At 43.6% G+C, this 22,025-nt stretch overlaps 1 protein-coding gene across 7 annotated transcripts in view; it reads left to right on the top strand.

The window, feature by feature from the left end:
• The first annotated feature begins 9,017 nt into the window (after nt 1-9,017).
• SSBP2 (single stranded DNA binding protein 2) overlaps nt 9,018-22,025 on the top strand; it is a 297,537-nt gene continuing 284,529 nt past the window's right edge. For 2 of the 7 annotated variants that reach the window (XM_032782287.2, XM_032782282.2), the window contains exon 1: nt 9,020-9,265. In XM_032782287.2, the coding sequence (XP_032638178.1) occupies nt 9,207-9,265 (59 nt within the window). In that variant the 5' untranslated portion in view covers nt 9,020-9,206. Of the gene's footprint in view, nt 9,266-22,025 lie in introns of all 7 variants that reach the window. The other 5 variants (XM_032782284.2, XM_032782285.2, XM_075067046.1 and 2 more) reach the window with 5 other exon arrangements.

The raw sequence follows: 22,025 nt of genomic DNA, 5'->3' as shown, positions 1-22,025 counted from the left end.
ATAAACAATCAGTTCAACTCACTAGCTACAGATAATACTTTGTTTAAGAAATCAGTTAGTTTTAAATGCAAACATGTTTTGATAAACTTTTTTCCTTATGTGTCTAGCACATGTAAAGTAATTTTATTTAACTAATAAGAAAGCAATTTTAAAGTGCTGGGTATGTGCATTTTTAACTACATTTGAATTTCCAAATAGAACTTGATACAAATCAAAAGTAAAAAATGACTCATCTAGTAAAAAAATATGCTTCATTCACCATTTTCAAACATAATAAAAATGTAAACATTAAGGATCTGAATAAATGTAAATTAGGCTATGTGATTCCTTAAATAAATGTATATTGATATAGTGTATCCTCCTGGTTAACAGAAAGACGCACCACATTTAATGTAAAGGCTATATTCAGTTATAAATCAACACATTTTAATGGTTACCAACCCAATCAGAATCAACCTTTCCTTAGGAAAATAACGAAAAGTACAAATGTAAAACAAGATTCAGATTGATGATTTTAATCAAAATTCCCTGCTTACTGATTTAAATCATGATTAAAATCAGTGCTTTAAACTGGTTGATTTAACTCAATCCTTCCTCTATGCCTCACATGCTATTGCTTATTTATTGTTTGTTGCATTCTGGTTGGCTCTGAAGATCTATTGTATGCTTCAGTCAGTTAGAGGAGACAACATATGCATAAATACAAGTTTTTAAAAGTATTTTTATAAATAAGCCAATTCCTGACTGAATAAAGTTTTGCTTTGTTTTTACTTTTAACAATACTGTTAAAAGTAAACCATTGAGCCATCAAGCAGATCTGGCACAGCTTCCGTTTGGTATAAGCCACATGATTTTAGTCATCACCATCCTTTTCCTGAGCCCGGAAACTCAAAATATTATATTGGTGAAATCCTAGTCAATTGTCAATATTTCCCTTTTTAACTGTGCATGAAAAAGTCAAATTCGTTTTTAAAACCGTGAGAAGGAAACACTCAGATGTCAGGGTTACTTTGTATACACGGTACTTTCCAGAAGGTAGGCCTTGGTTGTGGGAGATGTTGAATTTCCTCATCCCCCTGAGTTTACTGGGGATTGAGGGAACTCAGCTCATCGGAAGATTAAACCCATAACACAGACTGAAATGATCTGTCTTCCACAGGTTATTATAGCTTTTGTCAAATCCAGGAGGACAGAAAAGTCCCACAGAGCTAATGTATGTTTGAACATGTTGACATAGCATGGCTGATGTGGCATGCCACTGGGATAATATTTAATTCACTGATATGTACTAAGTAAATATGTGGATAGATAAAACCATTTTGTACTTCTCTTATATTAAGTATGAACATCTAATGGTAAAAAGCTACCTAGGGAATAGAACATCCCCCGATATTTGTTTTATAAAACTGTGTAAAGGTTTGCCAAAGCTGTCACAGTATGATAGCTGTGGCCATTTATTTTTCCAGATCCTAAGTTTGAGTGCTTTTGCTTGTGTTGGAATCTCTTTTTTAAAATAGAGATTAATACATTTTAAAATGTTGAGGGTGCTGAACAGATTTGTTGATCTAGTAATGATACATTACTGGGTAAAGGTCAAATTCTGCTCTTGGACACACCCAAGGAGGAAAGTCTTTGTCTGTCTGTCATTGTGTGTGCTTTTGCCAGAGAAGATCAAGGAGGCAAGCCATCTAACTCCATTAAAATTCAAAAGTTTTGGATTTCTTTTAAGCAGAATTTTTTTATTGTTTCTTTAAACAATCAAACACAGCAAGCAGCAAATATTTGGCTGCACACTTCTGAAACCCCAAATCAAGTTCAGGTTTTGGCAGACTTATTTCAGTTTTTTCAATTAGAAAAACCACAACAAATTTTGAAAGAATGCAGACATTGTCTGTGATTTTTTTCTGATTTTTAAAAACCCCTTGTTTTCGATCCAAAAAAAGTTTTGACGGAAAATATTTGTAGAACCTTTTTAATGAGCTTTAGTGCCTTTTAGCACTAGCTGATGCTGAGAACCAGTGATACCTTGTAAAGGTGACTTGGAAAGATATTTTCTCAAAACTGGGTTTGTGCTGAGATGCAGAAGGCTTTTAAATGTTTATTTTTCCCAGGACTACCGGCGGGAGGGTGGGGGCAAGAGTGGCAATTTTCCCTGGGCCCCACAGGGGTCCCCACGAGAATACAGTATTCTATAGTATTGCAACTTTTTTTTATGGAAGAGGCCCCCAAAATTGCTTTGCCCCAGGCCCCCTGAATCCTCTGGGCGGCCCTGGTTCATGCCGCTGCAAGCTGAGGAGTGGCCTGTCCTCTGTAGCTGGGCAGGGCAGCGCTACCGGCTCCTGCCTGGGCAGTGGGGATGGCCGCTGACCACGGGAGAGTGGCGCGAACAAGCTGAGGAGCGACCCGTCCTCTGCAGCTGGGGGCAGGGCCGCACTACCGGCTCCGCCTTGGGGATGGTGGCTGCTGACCGCGAAAGAGCAGTGGGAGCCAGTAGCGCGGCCCTTCCCCGGTTGTAGAGGATGGGCCGCTCCTCCTCAGCTTGTCCTGGCCACTGTCCCGCAGGCAGCGGCCACCCCCCAGGCGGGAGCCGGTAGTGCATCCCTGCTCCAGCTGCAGAGGACGGGGGGGACATGACGCCTGGGCGGGCAGCTCCTCCTTGGCTTGTCCCCACCTCCTGCTCCTCCTCCTCCTCCCCTCTGCGCCGCCTCCTGCCAGGGGAGTGTAGAGGGGAGCAGAGCGGTAGCTCGGGCTGAGCCCAGCTTGTGCCAGGGCCAAGGTGAAGACCAAGGATGAGCAGGGCTGGGATCCAGTAGCAGCCCCAACCCCTGGCCCTGGGAGCGGTGGTGACAGGAGTTGAATCTACCTCGGGCCAGATCCGCAGCAAGGTAAGAGTTGGGCCAGGCGGGAGGGTTTTGTTAAAATTAAATGTTAAAATTACATTAGTAGGAAATGGATTTGTTTCACTGATTACAAATTTTCTGTTTTCATTTTTTTAAATTTTAAACAGTCAAAACAAAACTGCAAAGTGCAAACGTGTAAAAGTAAAAAAAATTCAGGGGGAGGGGGTAGCCAAAATTTTTTTTGCTTGAGGCAGCAAAAAACCTAGAGCCGTCCCTGGCTAGAGGGAGTAATAGACTAATCTTGGTCTGATTTTTTTTTAAGTTATTTTTAATGTTAAGTGTCTTGACCTCTGCTAGGAAATACTGAGTGTGGGTAAGATTCTGCATGGCCCTCACATTGGTGAACACTGTAAGAGGAGTGTGCAGAGAGAGCCTTTACTTCCCCTTGAATGTTCCATGTAAAGACCAGGCAGAATTGCTGTCCCTGTGCTCTTTGGAGAAGCCAAAAGGGGTAAGGAAGAAGCAGGGGTAAAACCAACTTTCATATAGAAACCTGCAAATTAGGACCAGCAAGAAAAGTAGAGCAGGCTGCGTGTGATGAAGAAGTTTAGTGGTTTGCATGCTTCCCTGCAGGCATCCTAGGATGGGATGTGGAGTGTTGTAAAAGCACAGTCTAGCCCATTGGGCCCAGTCCTGAAAGATGCTGAGTGTCCTTCAACTCCTTTCAGTAGGAATGCTCAGCACTTCACAAGACTGGGCCCTCTATCATCAGGGTATGGGGCCAATCAAGCAACCTTGTGCAATACTAACAGCCTGTAAGGAATAAGCCTCCAGTGATGGGAACTTCTCCCAGGGGACTGAAGAAGCACTTACAAAAGAAATTGGGGGTGACAGCATGAGCTCTGCAGGAGGATAAGGGGGAACTGTACTGGAGAAGGGAGTTCTGATGCAATGAGCTCAGGCCACCAAGCTGGCAGGCAATGAAACCAGCCTTATCTCTGAGCCTTCTCTTACTCCTCCCACTTTCACTGCAGTTGAGCCATTCCCACCAGCTTTTGATTTCTTTCCTACTGGAAGACAGCAACAACCAGAGCTTTTCTGCTCCTTGTACTGTCTCTAATGATGAAGTAGGCCCACCCTTATTCAGGTGAGCAATCCTCATTCATGTGAGCGGTCCAGTGATTAATGATTGCAGAATCGGGTCCCTAGTTAGAAATTTCATGGAGAGATGAAATCTATTTAAAAAGGAGGAGAAACTCTTGAGGTCCCCAAGGCTAACCTAACACTAAAAACGTCATTTTAAAAAGACCAAGCCTAGTCTATTCTTCCCCATGACGCTTATTTCTAAAATGTGACAGCTAGCCAAAAATTCGTTCCAGCTGCACTTCAAAACTACACAGGTATAACTAGGATTAAAAATAAGGAAATATCATTTAATGACTGGATCTATTGAAATAAAATGTTTTGGAAAAGAATGTTGTCTGAATTCAGCCACTTACAATAGTTGGGATTTTGAAAAATCCACAAAACTAAAAGAATTTTAAATTGATTATTTTTTTTAATAAACATATAAAGGAAGTGGAGCACTAGTGGCTCTACAGAAGTAACAGCCATTATGACAGAGCTGCACTGATAATGTGCCACTGCAGACATTCTTAACGTTACTCCACAACATAACTAGCTGCAGTAAAAGAAAAGCAAAAGAAAAAATGGTTTGCAGCTATCCTATATCTCAGGCAGGGTGATATAATATAACATATGTTTTAAAATGATAAAGACTTCCAAGAATAAGATGCAGATTCCAGGAACACAGCAATCTTCATAGATGCCCAAACAAAAGCTAAATCCTGTAATAGTTGAATAATTGCAGCATTCTATATCTAGAAGTTAAAAAAAAATCCAAAACCATTCCCTCAATCGCTCAGCTGGTCAACACTCTGACACACAAAGCCTGGTGCTCTTCCTTCAAACCTAAGAATTAATCAGCATTATGTAAGAGATTTTTTATAACACTCTAAAAATACATTGTGAATTCCTTTCCAGTTTTGGACTAAGAAGCTTTAAAGTAACCCCCTTCCCCTTTTAAACAAAAACAATGGATCTTCATTTTTTTTATATTAGGATCTTAATTTGTCTCAGTATATGTGTTTCAAATCTCATTAATTACAATATTGGTCCCATGAGATGCAATGCTGCTGCAAAGAACAGTGTTTGTACTCAAAATGATTTGAGCAAGGGCACAAATATGTTTTATGCACATGTGTAAATACTTTTTAGAGGACTAATGACCAAAACTTCATAAGACTGTTTGGATGTTTTCATGTTAATCTATCTGTTTACTAAACAAACTTTTGTATCCATGTGATAATGTTTTGTTTGCATTCTACTGATAACACATAATACAAGATGATAGCAGTCTTGTGAAGGCAGTTGTGATGTTAACATGGCAAATCTCAAACAAAGTCTTATGAGTAATTTGGTTCTTTTCATACACTATAATTATGTAATAATACTTCTATATGCCTTTCACTGGAGGATCTCAAAGCACAGGTCTGACACTATCTTCTGAATTTAATTACTAGACATGGGGGATCCAGAAGAATGATTTTTACAATTTACGAAAGAGTCATTGGTACCCTACTCATTTTGCTCATTCTTAGTTGTTCATTCCCACCCTTTCATAGTTCATCCCACCCCTAATGGATCAAGCCTCAATTACATTAAAGGGCAAATTTCGATCTATGAGCTGCTGAGACATTTGCACATTACCCTGAATGCAACATGTGAAAGCTGGGGACACAACTTTCTCAAATGAGGAAATCTGGTTATGGAACGAACTTCCAAAGGAGATTAGATGATGAGTCTAATCATTTTTAAGGAACATTGCAATTTTTTTTCTTTTTGTAAAAAGCCTTTCTACCATTGCAAGATGAATATTCACAATGACAACCCCCTGTCCCCAAACCCCACCGTTCCAAAACAAAATCTCCAAACTAGACACAAATGTCATCCTACCAATCAACAAAAATAACTCAATGTATCCCAAGAAGAGCTTTAACCCTGAATATGGAGAAGAGTCAAAAATTACATAAAGTTTGGTAGAGACTTCACTATTGCTATCAGTTCCACATGGAAGGCGCTCAAGGTATGCCTAAACTGCATTTTAAAGCAGTGAGTCTTAGAACCAGAGTATACAGACTTGGGCTCGCATTATGCCACTAAAAAGAGCTGTTTAGACCTTTGGGCTAGCTAGAGCTTGGGGTCTGAAGCCCAGGGACAGGGGGTCTGTAAGATCAGGACCTATGCTTGTAAAGCACCAAGAATTACCGTTCAGTAATAGCAACCATAATGAAATTAAATTTAACATCCTTGTAGGGGGGAAAATACCCAAAGAAACTCACTACAGTAACATTTAGCTTCAAAAAGGGGAACTACAGAAAAACAAGGTTTGTTAAATGGAAATTAAAAGAAACAGTCACAAGAGTGAAATGCCTGTAAGCTGCATGGAAACTTTTTTAAAAAACCCACCATAATAAAGGCTCAAATATATGTATACTCCAAATTAAAAAAAAAAAAATTAGGGCCAAAAAAATGCCACCATGGCTAAACAACAACATAAAAGAGGCAGTCAGAGACAAAAGACACCCTTTAAAAATTGGAAGTCAAATCTTTTTGAGGAATATAGGAGCATAAACTCTGGCAAGTCCAGTCACCAAAGTACAAAGTAAGTAGTAATGGGAAAAGAAGGAAGGTTCTCTCAAGGATCAGTAACTAGCTAAAGGGATCTCAAACTGGGTGATGGGGCAAGAAAATGCCAGAACACATTCAGTGTTGACAAATGCAAAGTAATGGATATTGGAAAACATAATCCCAACTATACATACAAAATGATGGGGTCTAAATTAGCCGTTACACTCGAGCAATAGCTCTTAGAGTCATTGTGGATAGTTCTCTGAACACATCTGCTCAGTATGCAGCAGCAGTCAAAAAAGATAGCAGAATGTTAAGAACCATTAGGAAAGAGCTTGATAATAAGACAGAAAATATCATAATGTCACTATATAAATCTATAGTATGTCCATTCCTTGGGCCCAGCTGGTTGCCCTATCTCAGAAAAGATGGATTAAAGTTGGAAAAAGTAAAGAGAAAAACAACAAAAATTATTAGGGGTATTGAATAGCTTTCATGTGAGGAGAGATTAAAAAGACTGTGACTGTTCAGCTTGGAAAAGACACAACTGAGGGGGGATATGATAGAGGTTATAAAATCATGAGTGGTGTGGAGAAAGTGAATGAGTGTTATTTACCCCTTTACATAACACAAGAACCCAGGGTCACTCAATGAAATTAATAGGCAGCAGGTTTAAATCAAACAGCAGGAAGTACTTCTTCACTTAACACAGTCGGTCTGTGGAACTCATTGCCAGCAGAGGTACTGGAACAATTTGTATAGTGGGCATGCTGAGAGTCATTGAACCAAACTGTAAACTCTGTATATCATTGAAACCACTTCAAGCTAGATGCAGCAGCACCCCTAGTTCCAGCCTATGGTTGCCAGGGGATGTTGTGAAGACCAAAAATATAACTGAGTTCAAAAAAGAATTAGGGGAGTTCATGGAGGATAGGTCCATCAATTGCTATTAACCAAGCTAGTCAGAGACACCACACCTGTTCTGGGTGCTCCTAAACCTCTGGCTGCTAGCAAGTGGGACTGGATGAAGGGAGATGGATCACTTGATACATTGCCCAGTTTTGTTCACTTCCTGTGAAGCATCTGACAATGGCCATTGTCAGACTCAGTATTGCTGCTCTTGCGCTCATAAGCACAATAGGGCCCCCATTCTCACTGAAATTTCTGGGTGCTACCATAAGACAAATAGTAAATAATAATAATGGTGTCTTCATATGAAAATGATGTCCCTGGTGTAGCTTTAAAAAAATACATCATTTCTCTTAATATTCTTTATATTGGAATTACTAAATCTGTTCTATATCCCACAGTTTTGGTCCACAGGACATTGTGTCTTGAGACCCTTTCTTTTATTTTGATTAATAGGAAGGGCAGGGCTAGTCTGTTGCTGCTGCTCTCCACAGGCAGGGCTAGACTCTTGTTGCTCTCCATCGAACATCCTCTATATGTAAGTAGTATTGCCAACCCCAAACATTCAGAATCATGAATTAGGTCCCAGAACAAGATTATCCACAGCTGTAACAGGAAATTGTTTTTTAAAAAAAGAAAAGTTTTGGAAGAGGACGGGGTCTGAGGCAGGCCATGCTGAGCAGGGGACTGGGAGGTGAGGGGGCTGAGGCTGGTTGTTAGTCACTGTGAAGTGTGTGTGTGGGGGGGAAGACAGGAGACAGACAGAGGCAGGCTGTGCTGGGGACTGAGCCATGGCGTGGGCATGGGGTTGAGCAGGGAGCGGGGGAACTGACACTGGCTGTGCTGAGGGCTGAGCAATGGGGGAGCTGAGACTGGCTGTGCTAGGGACTGAGCAGTGGGGGGCAGGGGGCTGAGGCTGCTGTGTTGGGGGCTGAGCAGTTGGGGGAGGCCTGGCTGTGGTGGGGGCTGAGTAGGGGAGTGAGCAGTGGGGGGCTGAGGGTCTCTAACGCTGGCTGTGGTTGGGGGCTGAGGCTGGCTCTGGGAGGGGCTGAGCAGTAAGGGGCTAAAGCTGGCTGGGGGGGCTGAAGCTGGCTGGGGGCTGAGCAGTGGGGGGGTGCTGAAGCTGGCTGAGGGGGCTGACGCTGGTGAGCAATGGGGGGGCGGAGGCTGGCTGGGGGGGCCCACTTCCCCCGCTGAACGCCAGGGCCGGGGTAACGGGCACGCCGCTGGCTGAGCCGCAGGGCAGGTCCCGTTGCCCGGCGCGGCGGCCCGTGGGTGGTAGAGCAGTGGGGGAGAGGAGGGTTGATTAGGTGGCCGGGACAGGGGGCTGAAGCTGCCCGTGCCGCTGGCTGGGCGGTGCGGGTAGGGCCTGAAGCTGCCGGGTGCCCTGGCTGCGGAATCCAGTCCGCACTTTCCCTCTCTCCCCAGCGCGCTCCCTCTCCGGCAGCGGCGGAGGGGGGTTGTCGAGCGTACAGAACAGCCAGTTGTTTAAAATCCTTCTAGAACCGTTTCAAATTCCCCCTTGCGCCGAGGAAGGGAGAGCGCGAGAGGGGAGGGGGAGGAGGAGCCGAGGGGTGGGGGAAGCGGGGAGGAGGAGGGAGCAGCCTGTCCTGGTCTCTGCCTGTCAATCACTGTGTTGAGGGCGTGCCCGAATGTGCTGTGGACCAATGGGGTGTGTGTGTGGCAGTGTCTCCATGGTGACGGGGCTGTTCCCGGGGAGGCTGTGATGGGTTGACAGGTGCGTGACAGTCGGAGCTCTCTGCAGGCATGTACGGCAAAGGCAAGAGCAACAGCAGCGTCCCGTCCGACAGCCAGGCCAGGGAGAAGTGAGTACAGCCCGCCGGACCGCACAGCCGGACGGGCGGGGGGCGCACACACCCGCACAGACCCTGCACAAAGTAACTTTCCTGCTCGCCCGAGAGGGGGCCGCGCACACGCTCGCGGAGCGGAGGGGAGCCAGCGGGGAGCCGGAGTGGGGCAGCCAGGGCTGGGGGTGCGGAGGGACCCGAGGGTTAGGAGTTGGGTGTACGAGCCCCTTGCTGGCAGGCTGCGGGGGAGGAGCCAGGGGGTTGTGAGCTGCTCTCGCTTCTGGGGGGTGGCGGAGGCAGGAGTGTCCGAGTTCCCCGCGCTGGGCAGGGAGGTGGGACAGGAGGCCCCCGAACCCCTCGCCCGTCGCGGGGTGAAAGGCAGCTGATGGCTGAGCCCCGCGCATTGGGGGGTGGGGGTGCAGCGCGGGCTGAGCCCCTAGCGTGGGAGGGTCAGGGTCTAGGGCAGGGAGCGGAAGGTTGGGGGAAGTCCCCCCTCCCCTGCCACCGTCCCCAAAGGGGGTCTGTGCCGGTGGGAAGTGTTGGACTAACTTTGGTAACAAAGAGCCTGGGCTGCTGGGGGGCGCCGCTGTCATGGGAGAGGCAGAAGCTTCCTGTAACTCTGCAGCTCTCAACTTTTTATCAGGACCTAGTATCTCCCTGTCTTTCCCCGCCAGAGCCCTGATGTGTTCTCCCAGCCACATCCCTCCCTAAGGTGGGGGCAGGAGAGCGGGTTAGTGAGTGTAGGAGAGGAAGGGCGGTGTGTGTGTGTGTATTGTTCTTTGGGAGTGAAACTGGGGATGTTGTGGTTCGAGGAGAAGGGGAAAAGGGGGTTGTGTAGGAGGAATACAGAGATATTATGAGGGCCTGTTGGTTTGGGGAAGAAGGGGACATGGTACTGATTTTTTTGTGCAGGGCTTTTGTGTAGTTGTAGGTGTGTGGTGGGATGGTGCCAACAGTGCAGCCAGTGACAAGTTAGATGGTTCTCTGTCCTATGTCAATGAGGCATCCCTTTCCCCTGTATTCCCAACACACAGGTTAAAGGGACACCAAGAACTTAAATTTGTAAAAACTGACTAATCTTAAAAAATGTTTCTGAGAAGCCCCCTTTGAATATCATAGCTTGATCTTTTTAAAAACATCCTTTAAAATAAATTGTATAGGTGTATTTCTGTTCATCTGATTATGTTAACAAATATCTTTTCAGAGAAGGAGAAACTGACTGAATGTACAGGGAAAACAGTGAAACTGACTATTTACAGCACAACAAATGCACAGAATAAATAAACTGGAAAAATATGGAGAAATAAAGTGACTTGGCTAGCTTCCTTCAGTTATAGTACTGTTAGATATTACTGGTAATTATAGTAGGTACAACATGCTTAGACAGAAATGTAACTTTCAAGTTGATGGTGTCCCTTTAAGTTTGCTGTACTTGCAGCCTTGGTTTGCCTTATTGAGATTGGTGAAGCACAGACAGGAGGTGCTTACTGTGAAGGAGGAGGAAGAGCCCATGTGTGATGGGCTTAGTACAGCAGAGGGGGAGAAGGAAGTGTATAGCATGTGGCTTCAATTCTTATGGCCAGGACCATTCAGTCGGTCTGCTGCAGCCTGTGAAAACTATAAAGGGGGCAAGGGGACTTCTATCCAGAAAAACTATTTGTATATGTCTTGTGCAGAAATCATGTTGCACACCACCCTAGAATTGCGTTTAACGTGAAACTGAATAGTCCAGGCATGACTGATGAGTTTCCTTCAGGCAGTTTGTCTTGAACCTTCACCTAAAAGTTTTCCTTGTTGCAGCATTTTAGAGGAGCAGCACTTCCTAATTCCAGAGGCTGGCACACACATACTTCCTAGAGCAGTAGCAGGCCAGGCATCTTTGCTGAGAGACAAAGGAAAGGGAGATGCTTGAAGAGATTTAAAGCACTGTTATTGCGTGATATTTGGGAATTATATGTATAACTTAGAAATAGGGAATTGTACAAAGGCGGAGGGAATTGTTGACAAGAAATGAGAATTGCTGTTATGGAGTTTGAGACAGAACTTGAACAGACTAATCAACTGTTGGTGCTTCTTGCAAAAATATTTTGCAAAAAGAGTTAAAAACTCATAGATTAGGACAAACATCATTTTGTTTGACTTGTGTAGAGAAATTGAAGAAGAATTTCAGCTGTTTTGTGTCTGGTACTTACCACTGTGTGTCATCTACTTTGCAAATTGCTAAAATCCAACCAACTAATATTATCTTGCTGTTGAATCTATAAGGGAATCCTCAGATGAATCTAACTTTCAGAATGATGACCTTGTAGCTATAGTTTAGTTTTACTTCCTGTATGGCTTGCATCATAAAGATTTTGAAGTATTGTGTTTTTTTTTTTAAACTGTGTGCTGAAACTTTAAAATTTATATCTTTTTCTCTCTACTTTACTTTTCCTCCAAACTTTTGTACCAATAAGGCAATACTACTTTAATTTGCAGTATAAAAATCCTTAATATCCTACAACTGAGGACTGTCAAACTACGGTATCACTAAGTAGTAACTACCCTCCTACGTGAAGTTATGGGGGGCCTGCTAGATGGTGCTATTTGATTTAAATACATTTCATCTCCCATTCGTTACAGCTAGCAGCTGGAAATCTGTACTGCTCCTGTAAGGATTAACTTATGAATGTACAACATTTCAGGTGGATCACTTTTAAACCATTGACTGAGCGATTACTACACAGTATTTTTGTTGGCTACATTTATGGATGAAAATAATTTAGAATTCAGAAGTAAACTTGGCTACTGCCGTGCAGTGTCATTTATTTATATATATAGATATAGATATATCTTATCTATCTATATAAAACCTTTCAGAATTTTTGCACTAGATGTTTTCGGTTCCTTATCAGTAGAGCAAGATGCACTACCAGTTATTTTTCCTTCCCTAGGTCTGTAAAATTTTGGTTTTGTCTTTTGTTTTGGTATTTTTCCCAGAATAGATGTCTGACTCTGGTTCTGCTGAGAACATTTGTCATCAGATCAAGAAGAGTATCCCTACAGAGGGAAACCTCTTTCCAACATATGAATGAAGTTGTGTTGATTTGAAAACCATAGGAATAAGAAGGATGTTTTGACTCAATTGATGTATTTATTTAATCACAGGAGACTGTGACAAATAATTATATTAAAAAAATTAATTGCTGTTGTAAAAGAGTACAGTTTTGAAACAAGAAATATACAAATTTGTTATAATGTTTCCTAAGAGGAATTTGCGATGGTTGCAACATAGCTTTTTTTATACTGAACCCTTTAAAAAAATTGTCGATTGCTGCAATGGGGTGTCTGTTTCTCTCACGCACACACATATGATCACACACTGTGATAGAGACCAATATCTGGGAAAGTTTGTAGAATGCAAAATTTGTTTATTTTAACTATATACTGCCACATCTAGTTATCTGTGATTAAGTATGTAGAAGATTTGTTACTAGCTGTGCATTTAAAATATTTTTTCTATGTTGAAATTGGATTAATATTAAGTATTTCTTAAAATACAGTAGCATGAGTTTACACAGTTGGGTCTTGCCTGAGAAAATGAGTCCTGGTGACAGAAATTCTGCACAAGAAGTCTATTAGTGATGGAGAATTTTTGAATTGGGGAAAACTGTGCACCTTTTTTTGTTTGTTTTTGTTTTAAATCAAGTGTCATGGACATATAGACTGATCCCAGAGTCGAGTGTTTTCCTGGAAGGTATATCTATATTATATATTACTATCAACACCATGTTTTATGTTTCTTAAATTTTTCTTTAGTAAAATAAAGAAAAAGGTTAGGTACGTTTTACAATTTTCAGTCTAATATATTACTTATAATAGCCCTTGACAAGTTTTCAGTGTCAAGATTATGAGAATTTCCTCCTATACTCTCTCTTTGTCTCTCCCACCTCACCTCAGGGGCAAGTCATTCACTTAAAGTATCTCAACAAATCTCAAATGAATAGATATGAAATAGTTTTGTCTGAATTTAACTCTACAGCAAACAGGCATAGCACAGTTAAGTAAAACACTGAAAAGGAGGACAGAGTAGCTCTAAAGAACAAAGATTTAAAAGGGAAGATGGATGGAAGGAAAAAAACCCAGAGAGGCTCCCCTCTCCCCTCCATCCTAGTGAAAGAATGGCAACTTGATTCTGGGGTCAAGCCACTCCACTTGCCTAATGGACAGGAAAGTTGTATTCTACTACTTGTGCTGTGCCCAGGCCTAGTAAGGCTCATCTGTATTGTGAAGAGGATATCAGATTTTTCTCAGCACCCATTTTTTGTTGTTCTGAGCAGAATGTATTTCCCCGACTCCCTCCTCTGCATCAGAGGTGGATTAATTCAGAGCTGGCGCCTGAACCTTGCCCACTGCACTCAGTGACAAAACTCCATCAATTGATTTCAGTGGGAGCGGGATCAGATTTTTTACATTCTGTGTGATTCCTTATATACCTTTACTTACAAACCACACTCTTTCTGAATAAAGTGGAACATTAGAGATTTATTTACATTAGTATTTACAAACATTTAATAAGGAACAAAAATAGTATAAAAGAACTCATGGGCAAAATTAGACATGGAAGAGAAACTATTGGGTTCACCAACACACACAAATAATTGTTCGTATTTTCAGTAATCTGGATCTTTCAGCAGTTAATCAGCAAGCCTCTAAACCAGGGACTTCAGGGTGCTTTTCCCCTCAGTGGGACGTATGGGTGTGTTGGCAGAGGTTGAAAAGTTTACCATATGCCTGCTAATCAGAGGAGCAGACCTACTGGACAGAGCTAATACAAAAGACGGAAGAGCCAAAATAAATTACTTTATGGATTGATCCTATGCTCACTTAAGTCAAAGACAAATCTCACATTTGGCTTTAATAGTTTAGGATCAAAGGTCTAATGAGGGCCCTAGGTTTTCTTCCACTCCCAAACTGTAGGGAAGGCAAGAGTGCTTGCATTTCTATTCAGGTGTTGTCCTTGACCCTCCTCATCTTTAGTATTAGTCTGGCTGGTAGGTGTCTTGCAAATTTGACCTTTGCCAGCCAGTTGCTTGAAGAGAAATGGGGATTTTTCTTTTTTTCTTCTCTGAACCTGCTTGCTGCTTTGAAGAGGGAGGTTTCCTCTGCTCTGTTCTTCTGGTTTTTGTTTTTTGGGGTCTTTTAGATGAATAGCTACTGTGTCTAGCTTGGTTCAGAATAATTTCCCAAGCAACAATAGAGTTAGATTAACACAATTCCTATAATTTTCAGTGATGCCCACAGGGTTCTGCACAGAAATCATGAAACTGACCCGTGATTTCTGTTTCTGACTCTGCTGTTACTAACAAATCTGTGAACACAGCAGAAGTTCTGGAATATTTTGTTTGCAAATTCAGGAAGGCAGCATTACATCATTTCACATTGTGAAAATTTGCCACTATAAAGGTTGTAAACTTTATTATTTTTAAAAAATAAATGCTTAGATTTAAAAGAAACTAATAGTTTAGGCCTATCCCTTTCACCGGGGCAAATTTCCTACTTATCATTAAGAAATCAGTGGGTACGTCTACACTACGGGATTATTCCGATTTTACATAAACCGGTTTTGTAAAACAGATTGTATGAAGTCGAGTGGACGCGGCCACACTAGGCACGTTAATTCGGCGGTGTGCGTCCATGGTCCAAGGCTAGCATCGATTTCTGGAGCGTTGCACTGTGGGTAGCTGTCCTGTAGCTATCCTATAGTTCTCGCAGTCTCCCCTTCCCCTTGGAATTCTGGGTTGAGATCCCAGTGCCTGATGGGGCAAAAATCATCGTCTCAGGTGGTTCTGGGTACAGCCTCACCTCTCCCTCCCTGAAAGCAGCAGACAACCATTTCACGCCTTTTTTCCTGGGTGAACTGTGCAGACGCCATACCATGGCAAGCTTGGACCCTGCTCAGATCAATACCGCAATCATGGACGTTGTAAACACATCATGCATTCTCGTGCAGTCTATGCTGAACCTAGACCTGCAAAGCCAGGCGAGGAGGAGGAGGCGGCTACAGCAGCGCGGCGACGAGAATGATGAGGACATGGACACAGAATTCTCTCAAACCGCGGGCCCCTGCGCTTTGGAGGATACTGGTTCAAGAATAGATGGGCAGGTTCTAAAGCTAGTGAATGCTGATTTTTTGGGCCCTGAGCGAACATAGACACAGAGACTGTGAGTGGCACATAGTTTTCTGGCATGTGGGACGATCGCATGGCTGCGAACTGTCACATGCGTAAGGGCACTTTCATGGAACTGTTGTGACTTGCTTTCCCTGCCCTATATTTTAATCCAAGATGAGAGGCAGCCACTCACAGTTAGAGAACGGTGCATTGCCTTTGGGCTTGGACACCCAATACGGCTTCTATCCAGCAGTCGGAATCAATTGAGTGAAAGAGACATTTTCTACGGGGTAAAAAATTCTCTGGGGCTGCTGAGTGCAAGTAGCCAAAGTCAATCATTAAGCTGCTGGGCTACATAATTGGTCTAGATGGACGTCTTTAGTGGATGTGCAGAGATCATAGTGGATGGCTTCCTGCAGCAATGGGTTCCTAACTGTGGCGGGGCTGATAGTGGAGACCCATAATCCCTATCTTGGCACCGGAGACACCAGGGCACTCATTACATAACCACAAGGGCTACTTTTCAATGGCCTGCCATGCTACCTCGCTGTGGATTACAAGCAGATCGTTTTCACCACATACCACGTAAGAGATGCCAGGACAGAAGTTCATGATAGCTTCTAGGTGTCTTCAGGAACTCCTACGATCTGGATTTAGAAAAATGCTAGCAGGGGTATAATTATTCAGGCCTAGAAATATTATTTTGCAGAATGGGGGATGGTTGAAATGCTGTAGGTATCCTAAGGGGGAACCCAGCCACCGCCTTGATGCCATGGCTCATGAGCCATACAACAGGCTAGCCTGGACCAGTAGTCAGGAGTTTGTTCATATAACGGACTGAGCATAGTGGCGAATGGCGGGTAGAAATGATAGCATCTTGGGCCGGTTAAAAGCACGCTGGCTCAGATACTCAGCAACATCAGTGTGCCTTATTTGATAACTATCGCATCGCTTGCTGATGCGTGGACCATCAAATCTGTGTGAGAGTTAAGGGGGGAAGACCTTTATTGGCGAGGTGGGGAGCCTGAGCTCAAATCACTGGTACCCAGCTGAATACGCGCAGCCTATGACTAACCAGCAGGGCGATGTAAAGAGTCACACCAGCAACAGCAGCTAGCGCATCAGACAGAAGCTTTTGAAAACGAGTCTATACACGTGGTCTTCTAGCGGCACGTAGTGGTGATTTCGAAAAGTGTGACGTGTGTGTTGTTTCCCTTGAATTGATTACCCCCCCCCATTGATACTCATTCCATGTAAGCGCACGCCCCTCCCCTTCGATTCAGTTCATTAAGCTCATGGAAATTAAGGTCACTAATCGTTTAATACTTCCATGTATTCTTTATTACAAAGCATAGAACACAAGAGTGTGATGAGAATGACACTTAGGATTCCGGTTGTGTGTTTGGGGGATGATAGAGGGAAGGAAAAGGCTACTATAAAAGTTCACATGGAATCCCGTACAGCTTTATGGTGTTGGGCTCTCCATGGGGGTGGTAGTTGGTCTCAGGTTGCAAGCGAAGCCGTCCCCACCGGCGTCTCAGGCACGTCTGGGCGTTGAGAAGAGTAAAACGGGAATGTGGTTGTGAGTGGTGTGGTTACACAGGGCTGCAGGCGTACTCTGTGACTCCGCTGCTCTTCCTGGAAGCTCCACCAACACTGACCGAATACAGTGTTGATCATGCAGCAGCCCCAGGTGGCCATTCCCGCCACCAAATATCTTCCTGCCTACCACCTTCTTGATCTTCTGGTGCCACTTCTCATCTCAAGCGTCCCTCCTGTCCTCCAGTTCGATCTCTGGCATCTTTCCGTGTAATCTTGATGACCACTTCTTTCCACTCTATTGCTAGACTGAGCTCTATTCATTGCGGCGGTCCGACTTCACTGACACTTCAACCGAAGAGATATACATTCGTCTCACGACTTCTCTTTCTCCGCCTATAATGAGCACTAGCCTTTCGGGATGTAGAGTAGGGAGGAGCTTGAAAAATTAGTGCAGCTGTGCATGAGGAGGGAAACAAGGAAGGGAGAAGTATTAATAAGATTACATTTTATCAGAAACCATGCTGAAATACTCTTTTCTACAGGTGAACAACACTATACACCTTACAATAGCACATGGTGATTTCACTTTAAAACAAGAATGTGAATGGCTGCATTCAATATAGTTATCTTGAGTGTGTCTTACAGGATCTTCTGTGTGCTTACAGAGCCAAGCACACAGGCCGTGGCCGATCAGAGTAGCCAGCTTGCTCTATGCCGCCTGGGTAGCCACTCGTCTTTCGGCTTCTGCATGAACTGTCATATCACAGGGCCCTCGCTTCCCAAAACCAAGTCAATCGATCCCCAGCCTACAGTGCTTGACATTCACTATTCTGTTAACATAGACAAGCAGCAGTAGCCGACTCCCCACTGCCAATTCTGTGGATGATGACTTTATCCACCTCCGTCCGTACCACATGGCTTTGGTATCATGCTAATCACTACCCTTCCTCCCCACACCCTGGTAGCAGGAAACGATCCCTATAGCCATGCGATACGAGAAAGCTCAGCCCGTGCTATTCTCCTCCCCCCGGCTGGCTATGTAGTCAATGGAGGATTTTTTTTCATTAGGCAACAGGCTAACAGGCTCCCAGTGGAACCTCTTCTGTCCTTACTTAATTCCTGAATTTCAAACCCAGGTTACCATGAAGGATACACCCTCCCGAGGTAACACAGGAGCAATAACAGAAGTGTTTGTGAGAATGCTAGCAATCACCGGAGCTCATATGCAGGCTATGTTTTTGTCATGTTATATTGATACCGATTACTTGCTACACCTGCAGGCGTGGGCAAGTGTCCTACGCATAGTGGACGGAACAAGGCTGCCCTTGCCAAACACCTCTGACAAAGCTGTTGGAAGTACCTCCAGGAGCGCTGTCATGGACTGTCCTGGCAGGATTTCCACTCCCATCCCCGGACATGTTTTCAGCAGCACAAACTTTACCCTCAGTACTACGTCGGAATGCATCCAAGCCCTGATGGCAATTCATCATATTAAAAATACGCTGCTTTTTAAACCATGTTTTATGTTTACAAGGTACCAAGCACCAGAAGGTCAGCTTCCATCCGGCGTCCCTGTCTGGGCTAAGTGGCCTTGGGAGGTTTGGAGAGCAGTAATCCGTCTGGATCATAAAAACACACTGGGCACGGGAGGTACGGTGAAGTGCTGTTGTCTCTCCCTGCAAGGTGCGTTCTCGCTCTTCCTCCTCTTCCTCCTCCTTATCTTCCCCTCTCAGACATTCTTCAGCATAGGTGGAATTCAACACCCCACCTCCGAATCCAGCGGACACGGGGTGGGTGAATAGCTGAAGTAGCGCAGCCCCGAAATTGCTAATGCCAGTTCTCAAGACGTCAGAAGTGGTCATGATTTCGGGCCCTGCCCTGGGACTTCCATTTTGCTTCTGTTGTTTCTGTGGGCCTTGTATTGAGCTCCTTAACTTCATTGGCCACTTGCATGCTTAGACTGCAATACTGAAGAATTTTGTCTACCTGTGTGGCCTTTTCCATCATAGCCTTGAAATTTTTCAAAATTTTTCAGTTTTGTCTCTTTACGGAGTTTGTTAGCACTGAGATTCGCCGTTATACGCGATCAGATCCGTACCTCCCGTGCGGGTCCATGCTGGAGCCTCTTTTTCTATCCTCCAGGAGACTGCATGCTATCTGTGCTGGACTGAGTGGTTATGTGGTACATCTTGTGCTAGATCCAAGAGCTCTACGGACTGGCAGCGAAGCGGAAACAATGTAAATTCTCACAAAGTTTCGTGGGGCTCTTCCTGTCTACTTGACCAGTGTCATCCAACGTTTCAGATTGCTGTCAGAGTGGTCACAGTGGTGCACTGTGGGATACCGCCCGGAGGCCAATACCATCGATTTGCGGCCACACTAACCCTAATCCGATATGGTAATGCCGATTTTAGCGCTACTCCTCTTGTCGGGGAGGAGTACAGAAACAGATTTAAAGAGCCCTTTATATCGATATAAAGGGCCTCGTAGTGTGGACGGGTGCGGTGTTAAATCGGTTTAACGCTGCTAAAATCGGTTTAAACGCGTAGTGTAGACCAGGCCAGTAAGTCAGTTTCTCAAGTCCTGAGTTATAGGATTTGCTGATATCTAATTCACCTTCAGTTCTTTTACTTTTCTGATTTTTGTTTTTGAGAGCTGAAGGCAAAAGCCCATTTCCTCTGCCTGAAGTTGACCACTGATTCACTAAGAAGTTTTTGAGTTTGGCTTCTTCCTCCCCCGCCAAACCTCATTGCAGATATTCATTGTAGAGCTTTTTATTTCAAAACTATTTGGAATAAATCCTGGAGAACTGACATAGCGATGATTCCTGCCATCTTAAAATGTTTTTAAGGCTGTAAAGGGCAGTTTTAATTTCTAAATATGAAAACAGAAGATTGTTCTGAAAAATCTACTAGAATTGAGTTTACATGTTGATTTGATTCATCAGGTTGAATTGTACAGTATGTGGATGCTGCCTGTAAAAATATATGTATTGGTTTCAGGAATGTTATTATGGGACCCTAACTATAGATTTGCTGCAGTACACAAGAAATTTTGATAAAGGGGGCCAGATACAGAATTCTTTGGAAATGATGAAAGTTTTTCATTTGTTTGGCATTGACCACTATGATGCAGGATCGGTGCATCAGTAAGCAGGTTTGCTTAGAAAAGGTTTCAGGTATATGGGTGTTTCAAACTCTGACCAAATTACCCTGAAGGGGCTGAATTACAATTATAAACCTGATTACACTCTAGATATATAACACAAGTGGTAACAGTAGATGTTAGCTGTATGAGGCTGTAGATACATAGATTCGTTCCAGCATAGCACTATAATAAATGTGCAACTTTAAGCACATGAGTAGTCTTACTTATGTTTAGCCCTGTTGAAATCAAAATGCGCTTAAGCATTTTGGAGGACTAGAGATCTTGTGCTGGAGGAGGGTGGCAAAAGCTAAAATATAAAAGATCGTCTTTCCTTCTTCGCGCTGTTCTCTCCCTCTCCTCCCCCAACCCACCCTAAAAATATGCTCTTTCTGTGTTATATATCACCACAAGAGATGCGAGATTGTGCATCTCTTCCAATTTTAAGTTTTTGCATACTGTCTTTAATGTTAAGCAAACCTTTGCTGAAAAAGAGTAATGGCTTACTTCTGATGCCATTGAGGCCATTCATTTTAGTTGAGAGCATGCTGGGGCTCCAGTTTAAAAATCTAAACCTTGTTGGAGGAAGCAGTCAGTAACTAATGGAAATCAGTGGATATGTATTAACACTTCTTTTAGCTTAATCCGTTTTAGAAAGAAACAGAAGACGGGCAGGTGTATGCTCATGCGCGCACACACACACACAAATACACGAGGGTAGCTAACTTATATATTTGGAACAACAGCTGTAATAAAGCATATTATGTGTTCCAAGAAGGCACAAAAACAATACACCTAATTGTAAAGCTGGTAAATTTTGGTTCTTCTTTGAGTAATTGTGAACGTGGATTACACTCTTGATGCTCAGGTGTCCCATACACATGAGATTAGATTCCTTTGGCTAACAGTGTCTGTTGGGGCCACACTTGTGTACCCTCATTCCCCCCACCCGAGAGCATAAAAGATGGAATGGGACCAGCCATTCCTCTGTTCATTCTTAACATCCAGGGCAGTGAGGTGCCTGCTTCTCTGTGCATTGTACTGGTTTAGTGTTGTTAATCTTGTTGCCTATTTAATACACCCTTCAATTAACATAATTGTCAGAATGAGTTAATCAGACCCCCCACACATCTAAGTCAAAAGAGGGCTGTGAACCCACCCACTAGTTTGTACTGAATGGGCAGTGGACTTTTGCTAAGTATTGTTAATGTTTTTTGTGTGTGAGGAAAAAAATAGAACACTCAGAAACTGAGAGATTAAAGAGACAGAGACAGCTGGAAGGAGCAGCTGAAAGTATGGTGTCTGACCCTGGAAGAAACCTGGGGGAGGGTACAGGCTGAAAAAAATGTTCTTGGTTCTATAAACAAATGAAGCTGTTTCCTGCTGTTTGATTCTTTTGTACATTCTTTGCAAATAAACAAAACAGCATCAAAGAAATACCTGACTGTAACCAATTTCTGCTCCTAGCTGGAATATCCCTAAGGCCCCAAACTTGAACCGCCCTGTTAGGTAAAAAAAAAAAAAGGTAACAATACTATATGTTGCTTCTTCTGTAAATGGACCCCAGAAGCTAGAGAAGGCAGCTTAAAATTGTTCCTCCTGGAGCTTTCTAGGTAAGCTTCCTCGGACACCAAAAGGAAGGACACAGCTGGACACCAGTCTTGTGGTCATGGATCCCCATGAGAACCCTGGTGAGCTGAGATTCCCCCTGAGTTTCTGGATTACACTGACTAAAAGGCCCCAGTTGTCTGCCTCTGTACCCGCTTTGTTGAGCTGAGACATAAGTGACTCTCTTGAATGTCAGTGGAGTCTAGGCACAAGACTCAGAAGTCTGACTCATCTTAGACTCAACTATCAAAAGGCAGCACACATCCTGAGAAAAAGGTCCCTCCTGGGATGCTGGTGAGTGTTGATGGTGTCAGTTAAACCTGGGAACTGCA

Source organism: Chelonoidis abingdonii, chromosome 6, assembly GCF_003597395.2.
Source record: "Chelonoidis abingdonii isolate Lonesome George chromosome 6, CheloAbing_2.0, whole genome shotgun sequence".
NCBI classification, from domain to species: domain Eukaryota; kingdom Metazoa; phylum Chordata; order Testudines; family Testudinidae; genus Chelonoidis; species Chelonoidis abingdonii.
Note: the sequence above shows the minus strand (reverse complement) of the source record. Positions and strands in the feature narration are given on the sequence as shown.